Source organism: Oryx dammah, unplaced genomic scaffold (genome assembly GCF_014754425.2).
Source record: "Oryx dammah isolate SB20612 unplaced genomic scaffold, SCBI_Odam_1.1 HiC_scaffold_21, whole genome shotgun sequence".
NCBI lineage: Eukaryota > Metazoa > Chordata > Mammalia > Artiodactyla > Bovidae > Oryx > Oryx dammah.
This window is the reverse complement of record NW_024070205.1, coordinates 47,728,609-47,753,789: the sequence shown is the minus strand read 5'-3', so window position 1 is coordinate 47,753,789 and position 25,181 is coordinate 47,728,609. Positions and strand designations below refer to the sequence as shown.

At 35.4% G+C, this 25,181-nt stretch overlaps 1 protein-coding gene across 1 annotated transcript in view; it reads left to right on the top strand.

The window, feature by feature from the left end:
• ADSS2 (adenylosuccinate synthase 2) overlaps nt 1–23,166 on the top strand; it is a 32,089-nt gene extending 8,923 nt beyond the window's left edge. Inside the window, exons 2-13 of the mRNA XM_040263600.1 lie at nt 4,848–4,950; nt 5,742–5,810; nt 7,734–7,784; nt 8,671–8,737; nt 9,020–9,127; nt 10,154–10,235; nt 12,952–13,078; nt 14,256–14,410; nt 15,575–15,699; nt 16,933–17,030; nt 20,561–20,710; nt 22,023–23,166. Of these exons, the coding sequence (XP_040119534.1) occupies nt 4,848–4,950; nt 5,742–5,810; nt 7,734–7,784; nt 8,671–8,737; nt 9,020–9,127; nt 10,154–10,235; nt 12,952–13,078; nt 14,256–14,410; nt 15,575–15,699; nt 16,933–17,030; nt 20,561–20,710; nt 22,023–22,075 (1,188 nt within the window). The 3' untranslated portion in view covers nt 22,076–23,166. The remainder of the gene's footprint in view (nt 1–4,847; nt 4,951–5,741; nt 5,811–7,733; nt 7,785–8,670; nt 8,738–9,019; nt 9,128–10,153; nt 10,236–12,951; nt 13,079–14,255; nt 14,411–15,574; nt 15,700–16,932; nt 17,031–20,560; nt 20,711–22,022) is intronic.
• The last annotated feature ends 2,015 nt before the right edge of the window (nt 23,167–25,181 follow it).

Genomic DNA, 25,181 nt, shown 5'->3' with positions numbered 1-25,181 from the left:
TTTCAGTGAGGTACAGTTTTTTTTTGGTCATTAAGAAGCTTGTTTAATATTTATATTCAATTTTAATGTAAGAATAATGGTCAAAGAAAATCAGTAAAATAAACACCAAATTAGAGGGTGTTTTTGTGATTGTGGTGAGTGCTGATTGGATGACTGGATTTTTTCCTTTAAATATTCTTCACTTTAATATTGTTAATTTCCTTTTGTTTTGAAGAGGTGGTAGAATGGCTTTATTTTCAAAGAATTGGAGAGTTTTACTTTTCTAAAATTATCATTGTTGTTGTTGTTCAGTTACGAACTCTTGTCCAACTGTTTTTGACCCTAAGCACCCTAGGCTTCCCTGTCCTCCACTATCTCCCGGGGTTTGCTCAAGTTCATGTCCATTGAATCGGTGATGCTATCTAACCATCTCACTAATTAGTCCATATCAACTATATCAACCATCTCATTAATTAGTCCATATCAAATAAGTACTAACAGTGTCTAGAAATTTATTGGTCACTGTGGGGGAAGCAAAGTATTGAGCCCTTGTATTTAAAGAGTTTATATTTGTCATCTTATATCCCCGCTGAATTTTACATTTGTTCTTGTTATTTAATGTAAGAAAAATACATAAGGCATTATAAACTTATGTTTTTCCTCAAAGAGACTTGCCACACAATATGCAGCCACTTTTGAGCCTCACTCATTTGTTTAATGGGGTTTTAGATGGTATATTTCAAAATTTTAAATGTTCAAAAGTGAAGATATCTAAGAGTCATTAAGAAATATTTTCTCGATTGATATGGTTGATTTGCAAAACAGCATTAATTACTGTTCCACAGCTCCTTGTTTCTATAACAACTGAACATATTCTGTTTTTTAGTTAAGTCGTATAAAATATACAGCTGTGATATTTAGAAGTATTTGTTAAATGCTGCATGAATGAGTGGGATCATAAGTGTTATGGGAATTTAGCAAAGCAACAAAAGGTAGTTTACATATAACTACTAATATAAATATGTGGTTAATGTTGTATCTGGGAGGATACTTTTCCAAATTTGCTTTGAGATATCTGTTAAAAGTAGAATGAAAGATATATTTATCTTCTATCATTTATCTGGCCTTCCCAGCGCTAGTTAGGAGAAACATTAAACATAATTAAACATATATGTCCTTGCTACTTATCTAGGTACATACTGCAGAGAGTTGCCCATGTGAGAAGCTGTTCATCGCAAATGTGGGAGTCTGCAGTTTAGAGTACAGTTGGCCCTCCGTATCTATGGGTTCTGTATCCAAGGATTCAACCGTCAATCAAAAGTAAATTGAAAAAAAAAAAAATCCAGAAAGTTCCAAAAAGCAAAACTTGAATTTGCTATGCTGGCAACTATTTACATAGCATTTATGTTGTATTGGGTATTATAAGTAATTTGGAGATGATTTAAAGTATCCCTGAGGGTTTGCATAAGTCATATGCAAATGTTGCACTATACAAGGGACTTAAACACTTGTGGATTTTGGTATCTCTGGGGCTCCTGGCACCAATCTCCTGTGGATACAGAAGGAGGACTATCTGCCCTAGTAATGTGGTCGTGGGTGTTGGTGGTTGGGTAAGACTGGCGATGGTAGTTCTACTGAAACCTCTTTGTTTTTGCTGTCTGCTGCTAACATGTGACCCCTGCTTGGACCTGTGTTTCAGAACAATTTCCTCAGCTCCCAAGAAGAATTTCGTATATTCCACACAATTTATGGGCTTCCTTGGTGGCTCAGATGGTAAAGAATCTGCCTGCAATGCAGGAGACCTAGGTTCGATACCTGGATTGCGAAGATCCCCTGGAGGAGGGCATGGCAGTCCACTCCAGTGTTCTTGCCTGTAGAGTCCACATGGACAGAGGAGCTACAGTTCATGGGGTCACAAAGAGTTGGACACGACTGAGCGACTAAGCACATTGCACACAAAACTTATACATATTGTAGATTGGCATCCAAATAGGCAGTTGAAATTTGAAGCTTCATCTGAGGCTTTTTGTGAAATGACCCTATACTAAAAGTTTTATCATATATAGATTTGTCAAAAAAATGCCTTATGAGTGGCTCCGTCTCAGTTCACCTTAGGACTCTTCTGCACAGCAAGTGTTTCAAGATTAGAAGCTTTTACACCCCAACCCTCGTAGGGCACTAGTGACCAAACATACTAGCTAATACACACATTTTCTCCCTTAACTCCTCAGCAGGATAATTTAGGGTTATTCTTGAATATATTTAACCATATTTTCCTACTCAATCAAACAATTTAAGTGGGATTTAAACCATATAGGAATCCTTAATAAGGCATTGATTATTGAACAATCTTGTTTAATGTTTGATTGAGCAAGCTGTTCACGAAAGTGTGATTTCAAGCCTTTTGCAGCTGAACTTTTCCAGCCTGAACCACCACCTGTGTGTAAACTTGGAAGAACTCAAAGAATATATATTGCCCTAAAGTCATTTATCACCAATCACAATGACCTGTTTCAAACAAACAAATCCACTATCTTTCCATCATTACGTCCTATCTTAGTAAGCTATTATCTAAGAGAGTACTAGGCTTTGTTATACACAAGAACAACTGAGTTAAAAATTATTTATCCAAATGACTAAATTAGTATATCTTTAAAAACAACTGTGTAAAAAAAAAAGAGTAAAGAGACTTTGTTAAAAGTCTACATCAAAATTACAAAGTAGATAGTTTGTTTTATATTAAGCAAATGAATTAAAAAGAAAACTGGTTCTGCTTAAATAATAACATTTTATTGATTGTTTCAAATTCACTAGTACTTTATAACAGTTTAATATGAATTCATTAAATTTAGTGTTTTATAACAATTTAGAGTAAATAGTTATAATAACAAATTAACATTTTCCTAAGATTTGAAGAAATTTTAATGAGTTTTCATACTCTGAAAATATTTTTCCTGAAACTTGGAAGTTTCCTAAATCACAGAAAGTTGTGATAAAAAGGCTAATATTGGTATGAGGGATAGAATGAAAGAAAACCCATAAAAACCAAGTAAGAATTGTCTTGTGGGTTATTTAAGAAAGACTAAAATCAATATGTTCTTTTTTTTTTCCAGTATATTCTTTAGTTTATATAATGTTTTAGGATTCTGTCAGAGTTGGTGATAAACTTGCCCAGGGTAAAATAATAATAAAGTATGTACCAGGAAGTATATCGCAACATTGTTAATAAAGACAAAAGGTTGGAAACAACCCAAATGCCTTTCTGTGGGACCAGTTTAATAAATGTATGTGTCCTTATAAAAAAGAATACAGTGCAGCTGTTGAAAGAATGAGGTTTTCCCTTCGCGAGGTTATAGAGAATGAGCTTTAAAATTTGTTAGGTAGAAAAGCAATTTGCCCAGGTATATATCTCTGCTATTATTTGCATAAGTGGAATGTGCAAATATGTGTTTATATATGCAGAATTACTTAGGGAAGGACACAAAAAGCAGGTGGAAACACCAGCCTTGTAGCAGGGAAGGGGAGAGAAGAGCACAAGAGAGACTTCACTTTTTACTGTGCATCCTCCTGTGCCTTTTGTATCCATTTGCAGATGTTGCCTACAAATAAGTAAACAGTAAACAAAAATATTCACCTGTTCCTTTGATGGTATCAAGTGAAGGAAGTATTGCTTAAATCCCTGCTTCTGTCTTCCTGTGTCTTGTCACCTACCTGTTATCTGGTGGACTTCAGGCTACCACTGCCAAGTCTTTTTTTTTTCTTTTAAACATACATAACTCTAGTCTTTAAGCAAGGAATTCTTTGTACAGTGCAAAACACTGTAAATAAGTATTTGCTTTGTTGAAGATTTTTTTTTGCAGGACCTATTCTGGCATTTTTGTGAATTCATGATGACAATAAAAGTACGTAAATTTGGTAGCCTTGTGATCAAGTTAAACCAGTCACATCCTGCAAAGATGTTGTTAAACTTTTTATTTGTTCAGATATATTCCTAGTTTGTTGTTTATTTTTAAATTATTGTTAGTGTTCTGTAGATGTTTAAACATAAATTGATTTGTGTCTTTTCCTCATGCTTTTTAAGCTTAGAAATTAGAAAAATTGTCTGATCACTTAATACTGTCTCATTTGTACCTGATTTTTATAATTCAGTTTCACATTTTGTTTCATAAAGTAGAAATTTCACCATGGATTTGTACTATGATGCTCAGCTTTAGAAGTTCCTTGACCCAGTATATTACTTTAGCCAGAGCCAAGCAGATTCAAGGAACTGGTCACTAACCAAGCTCACAAGACTGATTTTAAAATTTAAAAATTAATCTTTAGGATAACTAATAGTTGAGGGAATTGCTTGGGAGATACCCTAGTTGATAAATCAATATAAGAATAATAATGTTAGGTCAGAGTTGCTTGTCACACTTTTAAGACAATGAGAATTATATGAATATTTCTATCAAGTTAGGGTAGATTACTTTTTTAGCTTTAAGGATATTTTAAAGATCAGTGTAATGGATAATTAAGTAGATTGCTACATGTTCCACATAGTGCCAGAAACAGAATAACAAGCTGATTCTTCCCTGTACTTTGTTCATTTTTTTCTCTCTTTTTAAGATGGAATATGTCTTTCAGTCTTCCAGAAATCTGAATTCTCCAATTTCTAGATCCTGTTAGGAATAATCACACAAGTAGGGAAAGGAAAGAGGATGGCCAAACTATTGTAAGCCTCTAGAGAATAAGTATTCGCGACAATTACTTGGGTTGCCTCAAGTAATATTGTCATTTTAGTAGGAAATCATTAATTCACTTTGGAAGGAGTTATATTGCTTGTCATATTCATTGTTAGGTTTAGTTTTCCCAATCTTGTATTTCAGGGAGGAAATAATGCTGGCCATACAGTTGTTGTAGATTCTGTGGAGTATGATTTTCACCTTTTACCCAGTGGAATAATTAACCCGAATGTTACTGCATTCATTGGTAAGTATGTAAACTGAACTTAGGGATTTTCTTCCCCTAGTTGATAATAGTGTTTATTTTTCATTAAGCTTATTTAATCTCTAATCAAATGATTTATTGATTGCCCATTAATCCTGACAATGGTACCTCCTGGAATATACCTGACTTTCACTGTTTAACACATCTTTTAGATCTTTTAGCCCTAATACTTTTTGGAATGATTACTTTGCATTTATTTCTTATTGGCATTCTTAACTGTGTAGCAAAATGTTGGATCATCGAATCAGGTTTCCAAGCACTATGAAGCATAGTAAGAAAAGTGAGAAGTCTGTTTCATGGATGGATTCTGAATGCTTGTAACATAAGATGCAATCTGACATTTTCTCTTCTAGTCTTTTATTTTTAAAAATGCTAATCACAACCCAGTAAATTGATTTTATGGCCACTAATTGGTTTGAGTCCCCAAGTTGAAAGACTGTGATCTGGTTCAGTTTGCCTAAAACTGTATAACTGGTTCCTTTCAAAACAACAGTTTCACTTCATTTCAGAGAAATTTCAGAGCTTATTGAGTGTCATTTTAAGTATTTTATATTATGTGTATTATGTTCTATTGTGTATTTACATTTTACTACTATTTAAGACTTGGAGTCATTTCTGTGGTAACTCCCTGATAAATTAGAATGTTCTGCTAATCAAAGTGTATCACTCTTCTACTGTTCTAGATAAGGATTATTGTAAATGTCTTTGTTTAAATATCATTATGTATTACAAATATAGTTGTTTAAAGTTGGGATTTGTGTGTTTTTTTTAAGGAAATGGTGTGGTGATTCATCTACCTGGATTGTTTGAGGAAGCAGAAAAAAATGTTCAAAAAGGAAAAGGTATGAAGAATGAGTCTGCTTTGTCTGGTAACCAGTTATTTGTTTTTTTGGGGGGATGGGCGGGGGTAAAGTTTTAAAGGGACTCTCATTCTAGAAAAAACTTCACATTTTTATCTTCTACTTTAAAATTGCAGGTTATTGTAGGACGTAATTTTTATGTCATAATTTTTATTTATTTTAATATTTTTTATTATATTTTATTCATTATAATCAGTGTTCTAAACAAAAGACAAGCATAGCAAATTCATTGTGTAAGTCCTGATTTTTTATACATTGGTTGTCTGCAAACCTTATCTTTAGGTAGCTAGAATTACTATATGTTGGTGGCACGACTCTAGGAAACAAGCTCATTGTGTCACTTGTGCTTACTAGCATCCTCTTCTGCACAAACCAAAATTAGCTTAAGGCAGTTTCAGGAAGCCACTTAGCCCATTTTGTACACCATTAGCCTCATTTCCGAGATGATCTGGAAGTCCCTTGGTTACTACAACCCAGGACAAAAGAGGGTTGTTTAGATCCCTCCCTCCAAGTGAGGTAGACTCTTCTATGCAGTGTGTCCACTTCCATCTAAAAAAAAAAAAGAGAGAGACTTGATTTCCTGCCTTCTCTTATGTTTTCTGGAGTTTTGGAAGTCTGTTTACATTCAATTTGGCTGCCTTTCTAGAGTTTGAGGGGACTGTGACAGTACAAATAAAACATAATTGAGAAAAATCGTTAGTGTAGTTTCCCCTTAACTCATGTTTAATACACTAAGTCCTATTAAATTTTTAAAGTTTATCTTTCATGCATAGAAGTAGCAGTCCATCCATCCTTAAGTGTTCCTGACAACTAAATCTGACTTAAAAGAATCCTGTCTTGCTTCTCTCTCTGCAGTCTTCCCTGAAATTTTACCTGTTTGTGTGTCTGCTTTCTTTAATTGGTCAGGTCAAGGTTCCCACGCTACTCTCCACTGTTCTTCATCCCCCTTTATAGTTTTGCCCTCCTGTTTTTCCTTCTGCCCTACCTAACCCAGCTGAATCCACCTTACTGAATTTCTTTGTAATATTTACTTTGTAACATTGCCTAAGCTAACTTTAGAATACATATGTGTTTACATGTCAACAACTATGGGGGGGCTTAATATCTTCTTTATAAGGAATATTTTTAAAACAAATCTTTGAATATTATCAAAAATAATTAATTTTTACTGTTCAAATACTAATTTTCAAAATTAGTATTTGGTGGCTTATCCTTAGAATACATATAACCTGAGCTGGGTGGCTAATCCTTAGAATACGTATAACCTAAGGTTCTGTCTTTAAAGAAGAATATTTAAGTTCATTTATTCATTCAACAGTCATTTTCTTTGAACATTTATTGGATGCCAGACCCCGTGTTATGAAAACTCATGACTCCTACTCTCAGGCATTTACACTTAAATGGGAAGATACATAGATCTTCTTATAATTCAGTGTAATAAGTACAGTAATTGATAGTACTTTGGAAGAATTAGTGAGAACATTTTATTATTTTGTTTAATCACATTTTTTGTAATTGTCTTGGGAAAGGGCACTATTCCCAAAATTAACTCCCTTTTCTCAAAATTCTCCCCATGCTCTGCTCCTCACTCCCCACCGCTGACAAAATGCTATTTTGTACCATTTGTGTTTTTGGATGCTTAAAAGTATTTTATGTGGCTATGGCTGGCTTGAGTTTGGAACAGCTTAGAGCAAAACATTTAGAAAGATAGAATTTGTGAATGAGTTTGTATAATGACAGATGAGAAAATTCTTGTTAAATATATTTCCTATACAAAAGAAAAGATACTAAAATGATTACTTCAGTGAAAAACACTTCTAAACATTGTATTTCTAAGGAAATTACGATTTAAAAATTATTATACAAATGTTCAATTAAGCGTGTCTGTTCTTCCCTTCCTTCTAGGTCTGGAAGGCTGGGAGAAAAGGCTTATCATATCTGACAGAGCTCATATTGGTAAGAAGATGCAGTATGTTTATATATAACTGTCTTTTTATCAGAAACATATGAAAGCGTTTAATAGATGATTTGATCTTTAATTTTATTGAAAACTAAGTAGGATGAATTTGTAACAATTGAGTTTAAGTACATGAAATATTATTAATTTTTTTTTTCTGTTTCTGATAAGGACTAGGTTAAGATTACCTACTTCTGAAGAATTAGCTAATCAAATGAATAAGTAGTATTTCAAGAGGCTTTCTACTTCTATTTGAAAATAAATGATTTCAAATTTGCACATATTATTTATTTGCACATATTATTAACCTATTTATATCTTTATATTTATGGCTCATTTATTGTCAACAAGTATATTAAGACTTTGCTTGTTATTCATTGTGATAATGTTCTTTTTAATTGGAGTATCTAAACTATTTACTTTTAGTATAATTAGTGGTATGGTTGAATTTATATTTACTCTTTGTTTTCTATTTGTCCTTTTTTCTTCTCTCCTGATTTCTCTGGGATTTGATGTTTTTAATATTATCTCCACTATTAGCTTATGAGGAAGAGAAGAGGGAGATGATCAACATAACCCCCAAATTATTCTAGAGTCCAAAACTTGCAGAGAATATCTGAGTAAAATGAGCTGTATAGAATTGTAGGGTAGGGTGTTCCAAAATTACTGTCTTAAGGACTCATTTGTAAAAATATGATAGATTGCAATAAATAGGAATGAATGATCAGGTATATTTTCATAATAATATACCAATTAGGATTGTATTTGTCATAAAGAAGCTAGGCTGAAGGGATTTGTAACTTAAGTAATTTAAAACAAAATACATTTTGCTTTCCTACATTACTTTTGAGTCAATAACAGCTGATTTTGTTTTTTCTCCCTCAGTATTTGATTTTCATCAGGCAGCTGATGGCATCCAGGAACAACAGAGACAAGAACAAGCAGGAAAAAAGTATGTTGTTTTTTGTGGGTTTTTGTGGGTGTGTGTGTGTGTGCAGTTTTAAGCATATCTAGTCTTTTTTTGTTTCAATTCTAGGCCAGAAGGTTAAGAAAAATAGCTATTAGACTATCCTGTTTAGATTTCACAGAAAATCAGTAAGATCATGAAAATAAACATAAAGCAAATAGCATAAATAGAAAACACTCATAGTAACTTAATTCTTTGTGGTCAGCTGACCATTAAGAACTGGATCTTTCTTTTCTAACTCGGAGCTTGTTTTGATCTATTTTTAAGTTTGGGTACCACAAAAAAGGGCATTGGCCCAGTTTATTCTTCCAAAGCTGCTCGGAGTGGACTCAGGATGTGCGATCTTGTTTCTGACTTTGATGGCTTCTCTGAGAGGTAACTATCTTGTATTTCGAAATGGAAAGAGCAAATAGATTTTTAGAATTTTTAAAATTCAATATGCAAATTGATAAAAATCTGTATTCTAATTGATTCGTGGTGGTTGGCTTTTTTGTTTCTTTTGAAATACTAAAGTTATTTTTTATTACATTTGAATTGGTCCTTAATTTGAGATTAACTTCATGAAAATAACATGATGTTGATATCATATGAGTACCCCCAGAAAGACAAAGCCAAAATTATATTTAAGGATTGGACTTTAGAATGCTTTACTGAGAAATAGACATGTTTCCTGGGGGATGTGGCAGTGCTATGGTGGGGTCTTCATATCCTAGGGTCTTGATCCTTAGATTTTCAAATTCAAAGACACTGCTGTATCCTTTCACCTAGAAATAGTTAGGTTATCAAGTATTTGTGAACTAACATGTATCAAGCTCAGCTTGAAAAATAGGAATGCCACCTTGACGTTTAATCACTGTAGAAAAATCTCCATGGGAAACCTAATAATCATCAGTAAACTATATGGTGTCTCAGTGATGAGTTAGTTGGTTGCATCTAATAACAGCCTCAAAGATCACTCGCTGTATCCATTTTCAGTCAGCAGTTTGTCTGTCTGCATTGTTAGGGCACCTTCAGTGAGAATATTGGAGACAAGTTGCTAATGTCTGCTGCTGACTCTCCTAAAAGCATCATTTTAGACCATTCCCTTTTATCTTTCACAGAGTATAATATAATTAATTCAGATTTAAGTCTTGTGGTTACAGATTTGAGTCATTCCCTGCTCCTCCTGCCCCTCACACATCACCTTAATTATATTGTTGATATTCCTATCAGTAAAACATATTTCGAATGTATCATTTATTCATATGACTGACCTTAATTAGATTCTGTTTCTCAGAGTGTAACTTAATTTTGGGGATTGTTATTAAGAGCACTTAGCTCCAGAAATCATTTGAATGGAATAAAATTATTCAGAATATTTTAAAACAGAGCTAAGGTCTTGATTTATCCGTTTTTTCTCAGGTTCAAAGTTCTGGCTAACCAGTACAAATCTATATACCCTACTTTGGAAATAGACATTGAAGGTGAATTACAAAAACTGAAGGTAAGTCTAAAAGCATATAGGCCTAAAAGGACGTGGCGTGTTTGAGTAACTTTACATGATGTGGCTTTAACAAAACACCCAGTGGGGACCAGGGAGCAAGAATAAAGTCCTTGAAAAGGAGTCTGACAGGCTACAGTGAATGAGATCACGAAAATTAGACACAGTAGGAACCAAATCATAAGTCTTACGTTGATGTTATACACAGTAATAGGAAGGTTAGCTACTCAATAATTTTGAGCAGAAAAAAAGGACTAACTTTGTATTATATAAAAATCACTCATAAGCATTTGGCGGATAGATCAACTAAGGGACAAATGAGAGATGATAACTCTTAAAGCTAACCAGCACATTTAGGACTGATACCCCAAAGGGTCTGTTGCAGGGACAGCTCTAAAGCACTGTACTCTTTAGAGACATAGAAGGTGATGACCAAAGATTAGGACCACAGTTGGTGCCTAAGTTGTCATAATCAAGTTGCCTATCCTCTCCACCCTTCCCTTCCTCCAAAATCTTTGAAGTTTCAAGCTGCTGACAGTTACTCTTTCTTTCCTGTGAATAAGTATGACATCAGTTCCAGAACTGAATAAGAATTTACATACCTTATATGTCATTTTAGAGTTTTAGCAGACCTTAGGTCTACCTACTCACTGAATTTTTTCTGAAAAAGTGACCTTCAAGGGACATTGTGAATGTTAGGTATTTGGATTTCAGTATATTGCTTAGAATAGACTGCCACTTTGTTTTCGTTCTGTCATGCAACAAATATTTTAAATTTATTAGTAGCAATTTGAAAATATTTACATGCTAATATACAGGTGTATTTTTTCAATTCTATTCTATACATAATTCCATATGAATGTAAAGGATATGAATAATAATGACCAGAATTAGGTAAGAAGATTCTTAATAGGTGTTGAGCTGTATTCCCCCTTTATCCTTGGTTTTGCTTTTGGTGGTTTCAGTTTCCTGTGGTCAAGTGCAAGACAACTCTTAACTTTTAAATTTGAGACCTTCTGAGTAGCGTGATGAAACCTCTTGCTGTCCTGCTCCGTCCTGCTCAAGACATCAGTTATCCCTTTGTCCAGTGCATCCTGCCCATTAGTTCCATTTCCCTTGCCAGATTGACTGTCCTGTTATCACAGTGCTTATATTCAAGTGACCCTTTTAACTTGCTAATGCCCCCAAGGTACAAGAGCAATAATGCTGGCAATTTGGATACACCAAAGAGAAACCATACAGTGAAAGTTCTTGACTTAATAAGGAAAGAGAAAAATACGCTGTGGTTGCTAAGGTCTACAGGAAGAATAAGTCTTCTATCCGTGAAATTGTAAAGAAGGAAAAAGAAATTTGTGCTAGTTTTGCTGTTGTAAAAGTATAAGTGTTTTACATAATTATTATATTATAGTATATTGACATAAGTGTTCTACTTGATTATTGGTTATTGTTGATCTCTTGCTGTGCCTCATTTATAACTTAAATATTATCAAAGGTGTGTATGGATATAGAAAACACAGTGTATGTAGAGTTTGGTATGGTCTGTGGTTTCAGGCATCCCCTGGGGGTCTTGGAACATATTCCCCTAGGATATGTGGGGGGACTGCTGTATGTGGAACCAGGACTTTAAGGAACATGATGAATGGTACAGTCATTCCAGGCATTAAAAATAAAGGACTAAAACAGAAAGAAGCATGAGACTGGCGGCTAGAGCCAGAGGGGGATTATGTGTCCATCAATAGGTATAACATACTCAGTGAGTTCATGAGTGGATCTTGGAATTTCCATACTGGTCTGACTAAACATGGTTGAAACTAAATTTTATTGCAGTTATACTATAGACCTTGGGGGAACTCTTGTTTATATTTTTAATTGAATCTCTAGAATTAAGCAGTATTATACTTTAAACATGTTTTGAGAAAGTTTTATCATGTTTATGTGAGTTAGTATTGATATTACTAGTAATACTGCTAAGGTATTTTACTGTAATGAAATACAGTGGGAAAAGAATATTAGTAATCAATTATTGATACTTGCTTGCTTGGCAATGTCACTGGTGGCCCTGACAACATTTTGAGAAAGCCTTTGATGCACTTATGGTTATATGGACTCTTAAGTGCTGCTTTTTTAATACCTACAAAATATAAAAGCACAATATTCAGTTCTTTTTATTTTCCTAAAAGCTGGTATATGAAGTATGAGTACTGGGCTGTTCAGAAGATTGTTATCATTATTTGCAGTGAGGTTGAAGTAGAACGTTTGAGTTTCATTGTATCTCTGCTGCTGCTGCTAAGTTGCTTCAGTCGTGTCTGACTCTGTACGACCCCAGAGACGGCAGCTCAACAGGCTCCCCCATCCCAGGGATTCTCCAGGCAAGAGTGGGTTGCCATTTCCTTCTCCAGTGCAGGAAAGTGAAAAGTGAAAGTGAAGTTGCTCAGTTGCGACCCCATGGACTGCAGCCCACCAGGCTCCTCCGTCCATGGAATTTTCCAGGCAAGAGTACTGCTTCTCTTCAAATAGTGTCTCTTTTCTGGTTCTGGAGAATCAGCATGAGAGACCAAAGCCAATCCAAATGTTGCAATAGGGTGAGCATTGTCACCAATCCCTTTCTCCTTTCCAGTTGTCAGTTTTCATTGTCAAAAGTTGGGTAATTTTTACTCAGATGGTTTACACTGTAAATTTATTAGTATACATTGAGCTTGGTTTTTGTCTTTGTATATAGGGTTATATGGAAAGGATTAAACCGATGGTGAGAGATGGAGTTTATTTCCTGTATGAAGCTCTCCATGGGCCACCAAAGAAGATCTTGGTAGAAGGGGCAAATGCAGCACTACTAGACATTGATTTTGGTAAGTGAGATACAGTGTATGGGGAGCATAACTGAGTCCTAAATTGCTTAAGATATGCATGATTAATGCTAGCATTAAAGGATTTTAGAATAAGGCTTTTTGCTTGTATATTCAGAAATGATGAAAGTTTGTCATCTTATCCTAACCCTTTTTTAAAAAAGGGAATATTTTGTGTTTTGCAGTTCATTAGAAAAATGAAATCACTCTTTGGGTCAATGGGATTTTTGTTGTTTGGTTTATAGCAATTCCAGACTGTATTTCCTTGGAACTGAAAAATGATTAGATGAATTCTGTGAAAGAACCTATAATTCAGTCTTTTAAAAACTATCAAGAGCTAATAATATACACTGTTACTAAGCATGTACATCCTAAGATCTCTGGAAGTCTGTTTAATTAACTCCCTGGATGTGAGATTCTGAGTTTAAAAATTTGATGCTTATCATCTTCAAACTACTGCCTTTGTTGGCCTTTCAAGCTAAACATGATCTCTCAGTATAAGACTGTTCTCAGTTGTTACTAACATTTCATTGACTTCTGACTCCAAGTAAGCCAATTAAAGTGTATTTCTGTACAGTAGATATATATTCTTGATATCATAATATGCCTATCCAATCTGGAAGAAAGCATTGTCTAGTTAGCATAGGGGATAGTTCAAGTATGAAGAGGATCTTGGGGTCAGGGTTGAGGAGGGTAGGAAGTACACCTTTGATTACTCTTGTCATTTCTGGGGTTTATTCCCTGAAGAGACATCAAAAGCTCATAAACTGTGGAATACCACAGAATTCTTGGTGTACTTTTGTCACTCTAGGCTGCTGGGGTATCCGTATCAAGGGAGTAAAATAAATTTACTCCTGTTTTAAATTAACAGGAAAGTATAAAATATAAATCTACATAGTAGGATAACACCAGAGTTTTGGCATTAAATTAGGTGAGTACCTACTGGACAGAACCGAGTAATTGCATGTACTCAAGGAGCGTCTGTAGTATAGCACTACAGCTATAGCTTAACCACCTATGTTTTTATCTCTACAGACAAAAAGAATCAGGAATAAAACATCGAGGCTTTGAAAGGGTGGTTCCATAAGTCTGTCAAATACCTAGAATATACTCAAATGCAGAATTTAAAAAAATAACGTCTATCATTTGTGTGTATTTTACTGTTTGTTTCTGTTTTTAGGAACTTATCCTTTTGTGACCTCTTCGAACTGTACAGTTGGAGGTGTGTGTACTGGCTTGGGTATGCCCCCTCAAAACGTTGGAGAAGTGTATGGAGTTGTGAAAGCTTATACAACTAGAGTTGGTATTGGTGCCTTTCCTACAGAGCAAGACAATGTAAGCCTGTTTCTCAGTAAATCTGATTCAAAAGTTTGAAAATTAAAAATCATGCTTTTTTTCTTAATGAATTATTGTCTTTTATGCATTTCACTTAATTTGCAAGATATAGCAGCACAACTTTAAAGAAAATTACATATACCTTTATTGTTAGTGGCAACAGATTGGCAACAAAAGGGGAGAGATTAGTGGGCACTTAAAGGTAACTGTAATTGCAGGCAAGTGAAGGTGGGTTACGAAGGGGATTAAGATAGTAGAGGAGGGAGAATTTAAAAATAACAGGTATCTTTCACCAAGAGCTTATTAGGAGTCAAGGTTGAGGAAAGTGATCTCTAGACATTGTCTAATCATAGCCCATTGTTTACTTGGTGGTGACCTCAGGCCAGCCACTGTTTAATTGCTGTAAACTTAGAAGCTCTTTGTATCCTCACAGCAACTCTGGGAGCTGGGTGCTATTACCATCCCCATTCTACATATGGGGAAACTGAGGCCTGGAGAACTAAAGGAACTGCCCCAGGCCACACAGATAAACAAGGCTGAAATTCAAACCTGACAAAGCAGTATTTTAGTTGTAATTCTGTGAGAATATGTGTAATAATGAAATGATGGCTTTAATCAGAAAGATATAAATTACGGAATAGATAGATGATAGATGGGAAAATTAGGTTGTAGGGAGTGGCTGTAGCTTAGATCTTTGAGCATTGTTTTCAATCTTAATTTTCTTTGAAAGGACATTGTGGTAGCAACTACTAGATGGGAATTTGCCTTATGGTTTTCAGGAAAATCATCAAACTACAGTTCTTAGAACAAATTGGACTAACTTACCTATTTTAGTAAATATTATTAGCAGCTTAGTTTTTAATATGCAATATTTATATATGTTAATCTAAATTTTTAGAAGTTATCTGTATAATGTTAAAAAAATGTTGGTCTTAAAACAGTGGTTAAAAAATAAAGTCAAAAGTGAATGTATTTCAAATAATGCCTCCTTCACATAAAATCTATCTCTGTGAAATTATACCTTCCAATTTAGTTATTTTTTCTGAAAGATGTTTATCTCTAAGAAACTTTATGCCTTGTTATATGATCTATAACATGTTATATGATCTACTAGATTTAGAGTATTGGTATTCTAATCCTAAAGTTTTATTTTCTGTTCTTTAGGAAATTGGAGAATTATTACAAACAAGGGGTAGAGAGTTTGGTGTAACGACAGGAAGGAAAAGAAGATGTGGCTGGTTGGACCTTGTTTTGCTCAAATATGCTCATATGATTAATGGCTTTACCGCGTGAGTATTCTTAGAAACACTTATTTCATAAATGACAGTTCATGACTACAGGTTAAATTTTGTGGAGTGCAAACTTGAGGTAGTGCACTAATACAAAAATTTCACTCTTTAGACTCCAAATGAAATTGCAGTTCAGAAGTGGACCAAAATATAGGGGAGGGGTGCATAAGGAGAGAAAGCCTAGTTGTTCTCCCTAGACATCCAAGGTTGGGAGAGAAAATCTTGATGCTCTTACATGCAGATAAGTTCAGCGGGAGGTAAGACAGGCAGGTAGAAAGGTAAGAGTAGGTAGATGGAGCAACATAGAGTATGTATATCAGAGGGGAGGCAACGTAACTGATTCAGTGGATAGGCTTGATTGACATCTGACTTCTGGATTCAAATATCAGATCCATACATTATGCCATGTGACTTTGGGTAAGATAATCTTTCTATGACTTTTTCATCATCTTTAAAATCTAAATAATAGTACTATCTACATCAAAGGGGTATTTTGAAATCTAGATGAGAGTATATAGCATGCTGCCTGGCACACTAAAAATGCTCAGCAAAAGTTGCTATTAATATTGCATACACATAATAAATGTAAAAGTGTATTCATGTTTGTATTATTTAGGCTTAACTTTTAGCAAATATTAGAATAAAGGATAAAAAAATAAATCTGTGGACAAGAATCTCGGACCTAGTGTTTTATCTAATTTCTATAGATTTTCCTAGAAAACTGTTTTCCAGTCAATTTATTGGGAGATTTTGATGTGTTATGAAGAAATCCTCACTCTCCTTTGACAATTTCTGACCAGAAGGGTAGTGTTAAAGGAGAATGAAGAAATGAGGCTTGATCGCATATGTGTATGTATCGTACATGTATCTCGTCCTTCATGTGGAATAGTCAGTTTTGCTGTGTCAGCCACAGAATGCATCCTTTACTCCAGGCCGCCCTCTCTGGATATGTATTAGTTGATCCTGAGAAACTGAGCGAGAGGATGTGGATCTATCAATCAGTGAAAATCTATTACAGTTATTAGAAAAGTGACTCCCTAGTAGACCAGTTAAGTCACTGTTTTTAATAGAGGAAAATATATCCATATATTGCCCTGTAGTGTTTTATGTGTGGTATGCTTTAAAATATAATTCTAACCAGTTTTCAGAATTGCTTTGGAACTTTTAGCTTTGTATGAATTCTCCTTTACTCCTTCATCAAGTTGTTGACATCTCCTTTTCTTCCAAAATTAGGTTGGCACTTACCAAATTGGATATTTTGGACATGTTTACGGAAATCAAAGTTGGAGTTGCATACAAATTAGATGGTGAAATTATACCTCATTTTCCAGGTACTCTTTTATTAGGTGTATGTATCAGAGCAAGTCATAAAACTCTTCTGTATAATTTATGATGTACAGCCACAGACTTGAAATGCCCTTTGTGAATAGTACAAGTATACTCACTAGCATTTGTTTCATAGTTGCTATGGATTTGGGTGCTGTGTCATGACAAGCTTGTGTTCACACTTGAAATAGGAAAGAAGAGACATGGTACCACTGGGCCCAGTTATGCTGCTCCTGAATCTTATCTTCCCTACTTTGAAAGTAAAAGTATTTCCCTGAGAAATGTGAGATAGGAGAAAAGAGCTCTGCTTGTCAGGGTAAGCAGGCTCTTAATGCATTAACCCACTGTGTCCTTCAAGCTACAGGAATGATTTTTTTCTAACTTATGTGTCTAAAGTAGATGGATGTAAGGAGATTTCCTACTAGAGCCAGTGAGTTTCTTCAGGCATATCTTTAGTCATATGAGTTCTTCAGTTACTCAGAAAGTTCCAAAAATGTTTCCATTTTCCAGAAATAGAAACTGTTAAATTATTTAGTCATCCTGGAAGACTAAGAATATGTCAAATGAAGAAATATTGACTAGCTTAATGGAACTTGGTAGACTGGTAGGTTTTTGACCAGTCCTTGGGAATTAAGAACTGTGAGTTCTTAGAAGCATGTTTAAAGTCATTATTTGTTAGCTGACATCTGGGCCATCTCCAGTTTGGCTTCTTCTAACTATTCTTTTCCTTGATTGTGGATCACTGTCTGTGTCTCATGACTTTTGGTTGAATATTGGACATTGTGCATAATATGTTGTAGAGACTTGGATTCTGTTATCTTACTCTGAAGAGTATTGGTTCTTATTTTAGGGGACAGTTGAATTACTGGCTTGTCATCCTGAACCTTGTATAGCTTGCTTTTTTAATACTTTGTTCATATAGTATATGGAGAATGCAAGGTGTTTCCCAAATCTCTCTAACCTAGTGTGAGACAGTCTCCAAGTTGTCTCTGTGGGTCTTGGCAGAGCTTAGGTTTAGGCCTTGTTGAGGGCTAGATGTGGGGGGTGGAGGAGCGAGCAGGGTGAGGGAGAGTCTATAGTAGATTTCAAGCTAAAGTTTGCTTTTTACTTTTAGTGAACAGCCTTTCTGTTGTCTCAGCTGGATGCCAGGAGAGTTAACAAGGTGTAAAGAGATCTTTCCAATCTGGCAGTGCTGGAGCTCCAATGTACCCTGTCCCTTCCCTTTCACCAGCACTGCTTGACCTCTAGAATCTTTGTCCCACTCAGCTGTGTGACAGCTGCTACCCAGTAAGCCTCCCATGGAACCGTGTGTGTATGGTTGAGCTTTAGCCATGGTACCTTCACACCCATTTCTGGGGGAGGAATACCCTCTCTGTATAGCTCTCTCCTCTCTGATGCTTGCCCTTGATGATTCTAGCTGCTTCAGCTTTCCTGAAATCTGATATCTGTGTTCTCAGGTCAGTGGGACCACCAGTGTCCTGACTTTGCTTGATCAAGAAATTGTCCCTGGCAGAGAGTTAAGTAGTTTCAGGAATTGCTTGAGTTTTCTTCCTCTCAGAGACCACAGTTTGTACTACCTATTGACCACTACCTGGAAAGAGCTGTCATGTATTTTATCCAGTTTTACAGTTATTTATGCTAGAAAAGTTCGTCTAGAACCATCTACTCCCTTGTGGCTAAAAGGAGAAGCCCCACTGAGTCTCTTGATTTCTTCTTCTATGGACTGTCACAAGCAGTGCGACTTAGTGTGGTTCATCACTTTCTCTAGATGTCCATGAACATTCCTAACATGATGCATTCTCATTGTATCATGGATCATAGGAGAGAACTCATGTATCCATATATTCTCTTATTAAACTTTTTATTCCACCGCTTGCAGAATCCTTTCATCCTGTACCTTTAGGATCCAGTTCTGTACATATTCCTTTCGCTCCTACTAGTAAATACTGGCTCAGTCCCACAGATCCTTCAGAATATATTTCCTCTCCTCCTTTAGCAGGCCCCTTGACTCCTTGGCTAACTTATGTTTGCATGTCAGGAGAGGAGGCCCTGAGAGGCTTCTGCATCATCCTCAAGCCAGGGGAAGCCTCAGCCATTCTGCAGGCCATCAGCGAATCTGTAGAAGGATTCAGCCAGATGTCTCAGAAGTCTCAGGGTCCCACTTTTTTCTCAAACAGGATCTGGCCTTGTCGTAGCAGATTCACTGGATTTGAGAGTTCAGCTTTCTCTGGAGCTCTGCCATCTGTATGATTGAGTCCTAAGCCTGATCCTCAGCTCTTCCTGCTCTCCACTGTAGGAGATGAGATTCTCTCTAGGTGTTTCCATTAACCTTTGATTGTCTTTGTCCAGTTCATGAATGGCATCCATCCAGAGCTGTTTCCCTTGTGCTCATTCCTCAGTACTCCAGCTATTGCCAGTGCCTTACCTCCCACCATGCATCCCAGTTCACCTTGTGTGAACAGTTGCGCTACTAGAACATGCCAAAGGCTGTACTCTCTCTACCACTAGCAAGCATCCTCATTGCCAGCCTGCTGGCAACAATCCAGCTTCCAGACCCCATTCTAGAGCCTTCTTCCTCAGACCACTCCTGGCACCAGTTGTCTTACTTTTGGTTCCCTGGGAAACAGTCTGTGTTACAGAGATGTATGTGTAGGTAGTTTGTTCGCAAGCGCTCTGAGCAACAATGTCTGTAAGGGAGGGGGAAAGAAGTAGCAGGATTAAGCAGAAGTTGAACTGCCAAGAAGTTCCATGAAAAACCCTCAGTTGGTCCCATGGGAAACTCTGGGACTAGAATAGTCCTCCAGAGTAGTCCCAAGTTAAGGTAAATAGGCAGGTCCTTCATATCCCCATTTTGATTAGTCGTTGGTATGGGCTGCTCCAGGGAGACCGCTGAGGAGATTCTGAACTGTGCGTTCTCAGCAGGCAGTACTCCCATAGCTGGGGGATTAGCGTGTGACTCCTGAAGAGGAAGTCTGGAGTGTCCCATAGCATCCACCATACAACCTCCGGTCAAAGACACTGTTCTTGTTTTAGTACATTTTCAGCTTCTATTAGGGAATACAGAGAAACTGGTTAGGTGGGATAATGAAGAAATTTTTCTGCTAAGTCTTTGTATACAGTCACAAAAACAATAGAGGATTTCCCAGGTGAGAGCACGTATGCAAACCTTCTTTCTGTGACATTGCTGCCGTTATACGGATCCATAACCCCCAATCCATAGTATGGAAGTCTAAAAAGCTCTGAAAACGGAAAGTTGTAAGTTTGGCACCGAAACTCATTTGACAGCAAAACCTGACTTGAACTGATTAATAACACTATCCACTTAGGGTGAATAATCCTATTGCTGCAAAAATATGTTTGATTATGAAATACTAGATAGTGTACTTTTCTACCTCCCTAAATTCTGAAAAATTATAAATTTCAAAACATTATTTGGCTCCAGTGTAAGAGATAGTGAACCTATGATGTATTAAAAACTCATTTGACAATAGGCAGTGTACACCATGGGCAAATATATTTATTCTTTAACTTTCAGCAAACCAAGAAGTCTTAAATAAAGTTGAAGTTCAGTATAAGACTCTCCCAGGATGGAACACAGACATATCAAATGCAAGGACTTTTAAGGAACTACCTATTAATGCACAAAACTATGTTCGATTTATTGAAGATGAACTTCAAATTCCAGGTAAATATACTTTATGAACAACTATTTTTTCTACTTTTGATTTCAACTATCTTTGAAATAGGGTAAAACAGATTCTTCCTCTGTAGAGTACTTATGATTTGCACAGATGCCCAGGAAAGATAAAAATCTTTCTGTAATCCTTCACATGCCTCAAGACAATATATTACCTCTCACCCTTTTTGACCCTATTTTTAATTCTTTGTTAGTCTTTTTTTTTTCTTTTTGCCCTATGACATTCATTCTTATTTCTTTCTCCCTCTTAATAATAAATCCTTTTGTCTTTACCACCATCAAAACTGGTTTGTGATTTCTTTTCCACTTGAGGTTAAGCCACCCTTGAGAGTTGGTGAAGTTTCTTGACTAGATTTTAGGAAATAATAGATGCAGAAGATAGGAAATCCAACTTGAAAAAAACGAAAGAATAAAGAATAAAACTTCTTTATTAAAAAAAAATAAGCTGGCCAAGGAGTTAGACATAACTAAGTCATGGCTATGAACTAGTTATGTGAAATCTGTCTTTTAAAACATTGCTTTTTTCCCTTTGGTACTGTTGGAGATTTCAGAGACAAAAGGTAGAGTGGAAAATATCCTCTGTATAAAATCTGTTGTTCACTTAACCTGATTTTATATTGCTGATTATATTTATGGTTCATCTCCAAACATGAATCTTGTTTTCCATATTGCTAGCTGTGTCTCCCAGCTTGATATTAAATCTTATAAGCATGTTTGCTCATTGTACTTCGTCATTGTCTTCTGAAATATAAAAAGCAGTGAATTTAACAATGACATCTATAAAATGCCATAACGGTTTGCCCATGTAGTGCCAATGAGGAGAGATTCCCCTAGACTGGTACAGTAGCCAGATTCTCAGGCTGTGCAAATTAAATAGTATTCTCTTCCAGATATTTCTACTTGTTGTGAGATATGGATGTTACAGTGTCACTTCAGTGTCCTCTTACTGTCATCCATTTATTAAAGATGCCTATCTTTTCTAGTTAATTAGGAATTTGATTAAAGGTTCTTTAGGTCTCTGCTGGTTTGGGCCAGTATTTCACTAATCACTAGGAACTGAACAGTTGTAAATATTGTACAATTAATACAGGAAAATTTTAAGGCATACTACCCTGTCCTGGATGTTGACTGCACATTCTGTTTAGAAATTGGCATAATCTGCTATTAGAGGAAAAAGATAGCAAAAGACATGGGGGGGAAGTTAAATGGTAACACAGAAAAGTGGAGTATCTGTTAATCCCAAAGATTGAACATTATACATGGACTAATACTATTCTTATCCTCTTTTTCTCCCTCCCAGTTAAATGGATTGGTGTAGGTAAATCCAGAGAATCTATGATTCAGCTCTTCTAAGGATTTCCAGTGATGCAAGAAACACTCCTGGAGAGGCGGGGAAAGGACTTCCTTAAATATTTTGTTTATGATCTGCAAATTCCAAGAATAAAGACATTGAAGTGAGTTTTAAGCCCTACAGTTGTTTCCAGTCTTTGAGATGGATGGCTGGTGTGGAGATACACTTTGGCATTTTCCAGTGTCAGCTTCCTTAGCTGGCATAGTTGCCAAATCATTTGTTGCTCCTGCTGCTCATGGTGCCACGTTTTCTTTGAATGTTTAGTAATAATATAATCAATGTTGTTTGAAATCTAAAATAGAATTACTTTCAGTGTAGTTTTCTTCATTATTGTTATTGTGTGTTCATAGGTTTTACCTCTATTGAATGGTAAGAACAATTAATGCAGTTTTGCACAAATATTTTTACATTCTGATCATTCATTTCTGTCACTATAACCTTTATTGTTCGAAAGAAAATGATAAGAGAGGAGTCCTGTAAATTTTTGTAATGCTATAAATTCTGTTTAAATTGTGAACTGTTTATTTTCTGCTGAGACCATTGCAAATTTGAGCTTTGGTGGTAGGAAGGGATTATATTCATGAGTCCTCTAATTTGTACAGAACACAAAATTTATTTCTCTTGTGTAAATTATTTAACATATTGAACATTTGGGTAAATGTTCAAAGAAAAAAAAAGTGTTCCCTAGAATAACAATTGTAATGTTAAAAAACTTAGTCATTAAAAGATCTGTTGTGATATTTGGTGGATATTTTTCATTAATTTCAGACATTAATTCTGAAATGTATAGCTTTCTTACCATTATTTCTAAAGTCAAATGGGTTGATATTTGAACATCATGCCTGCCAGTATGCCTACAGAATCATCTATAAGTGTCCAAATGAAACCAACTTGTTGGTCATAATTTTGATCATGCCTTTATTTCTTCTTTCTTGAAAAAAAAAAAAGGGTGTTATTTTGACTATTTGGCTTAACATACTGCATTGTAGATTATCCTTCAATGAACTATTTTAAATGTTTAAATTAGGTGCCACTTAAATTTATTTTATTATACCATCAATAGCTGATTAAAAAGAACCAACTATTTCTAGTATGTTTTGTGTATTGTGTTTTTGTTCTGATAAGAGAAATAATAGTAATACTAGTAGTACGTACAAGACAGAGTTTTACCTTTATAGTCTGCGAGGGTAAAGTGAGGAAAACTCAACAACAGAATCTTTGAAAGGATCTAAGTGTCTTTTATCTTTACTAAGTGTATTTAGATAGTTTTTAGAGTCTGTTATCTTGGCTGTAAGCTTCACATTATTGAAACGTGTTTTTAGTAATGGCCCAGAAGCAAATACAGTGAGCTGTTTGCAGACTTCCCTGGTGGTCCAGCGATTCTGCGTTTCTACAGCAGTGGGTGCAGGTTCAATCTCTGGTCAAGGAACTAAGATGCCACAGGCTGTGCAGTGCAGCCAAAAAGTTAAAAAAAAGTGAGCTGTTACTAATTAAATTGGTTGAGAGAATATGTTCTTCAGATACAGTTAAGTCTTTAAAATCATAGGCAACTGTATTAAAATAATCTTTTGTTGATCAGGTATATATATATGCTAGGCATTAGGTATGTGATAAGTAAGTACACAGTCTGCCTAAAGTTTATTGTAGTGGGGAGAGCATGCTAAACAAACATATACTAGGATGGAAAAGTACCGGAGTGCTATGCAGGAGAACCTAATCTAAATTTGGAAAAGGTCAGAGAAGGCCTTAGTAGAAATAGCATTTAAACGGACCAAAAAGATAAGTGACTGGAGTACAAAGTAGTCAATATGCAAAGACCCAGAGGCTCGAAATAATTTGGAAAGTTTGAGCAACTGAACAGAATAGCAAGGGACTGGTGAGGCTGCTGAGGCTGGCAAGAAAAACCAGAGGAAGGTAAAGCCAAACAGCCAAACCATGTTTTATATGAGGACTGTAGGCTAATATGTATATATTTCAGAAGGTATAATGACTGCACAGAACAACCGCTGAAACAAAACTCTGAATTGTAAAACTTAGTAGAAGGGAAATAAATGACAGAACAAGATATTTCAGTGTGGAGAGGACCTGCCTAGTATATATGTTTATATATATTACTACAGTTAAATGGGGATGCCTTCCCTTCACAAATGACCATATGAATTTAATGCCATTCCAGCCAGAATCACCATGATGTTCCTTGTAACTGGACAAAAATTATTGAAACTTAAGTGAAAAAAATGAATATGTAAGAGTGTCTAAGATATTTTTGAAAAAGGAATGTGTTGAGAGAGGAGGTTTTTACTCACCAGATACTAAAGCAGTATAAAGCGACTAAAATCAAAGTATGTGATACTGACATGGGAAAGAACAGATACGTAAGGGAAGTGGACTAGACATTCCAGAAATAGATGCAACATATGTGGGAATGTAATGTAAGCACTCCATTTCACTGGGAAAAGAATACATTAAAAAGAATGATAGCAAAACAATCTCAACATAGAATAGAAATTTATAATAGAATAAAAATTAAATTATAAAGTTTTAAGTAATAAAAGTAATATCAGAAAATATATACTCTTAGAGCCTTCTAAAGAAAAACAGGAAACTTGGAAACCCTAAAGAAAAAAATGTAGAGATTTGACCAAATTAAAATTTTAAAAACACTATAAACAAAATTTTTAAAAAACAACTGAGAAAAATAAAAGTTTAGAAAAAGTCAACATATATCCCTAAAACACAAAAAACTGCAACAAATAGACCACTGACAACCAGTAGAAAGATAAGCAAACTTTCATTTGGGAGGCTTCTTAAGTTCTGTGAAGTATTTCTTTGAAAAATACCTCTAATGTTATTGTTTTGTCTCTGGCATGCTTATTAGTTAGATGATGGACCCGATTTATTATTTCACAACTTTAGACTAAGGCAGTGGAGATGTATGTATATTAATACATTTGTATGTATATATACATATATATGTGTGTATATATTACTGTTCTTGGGGGTGGTTTATTAACTGATAGACTTCACCTTGGGGTGATGAGTACGGGACCAACTACTATGCTTGGGGAGTCCCTAAGGAACAGAATGTTTAAGATTCTTTTCTTTGGG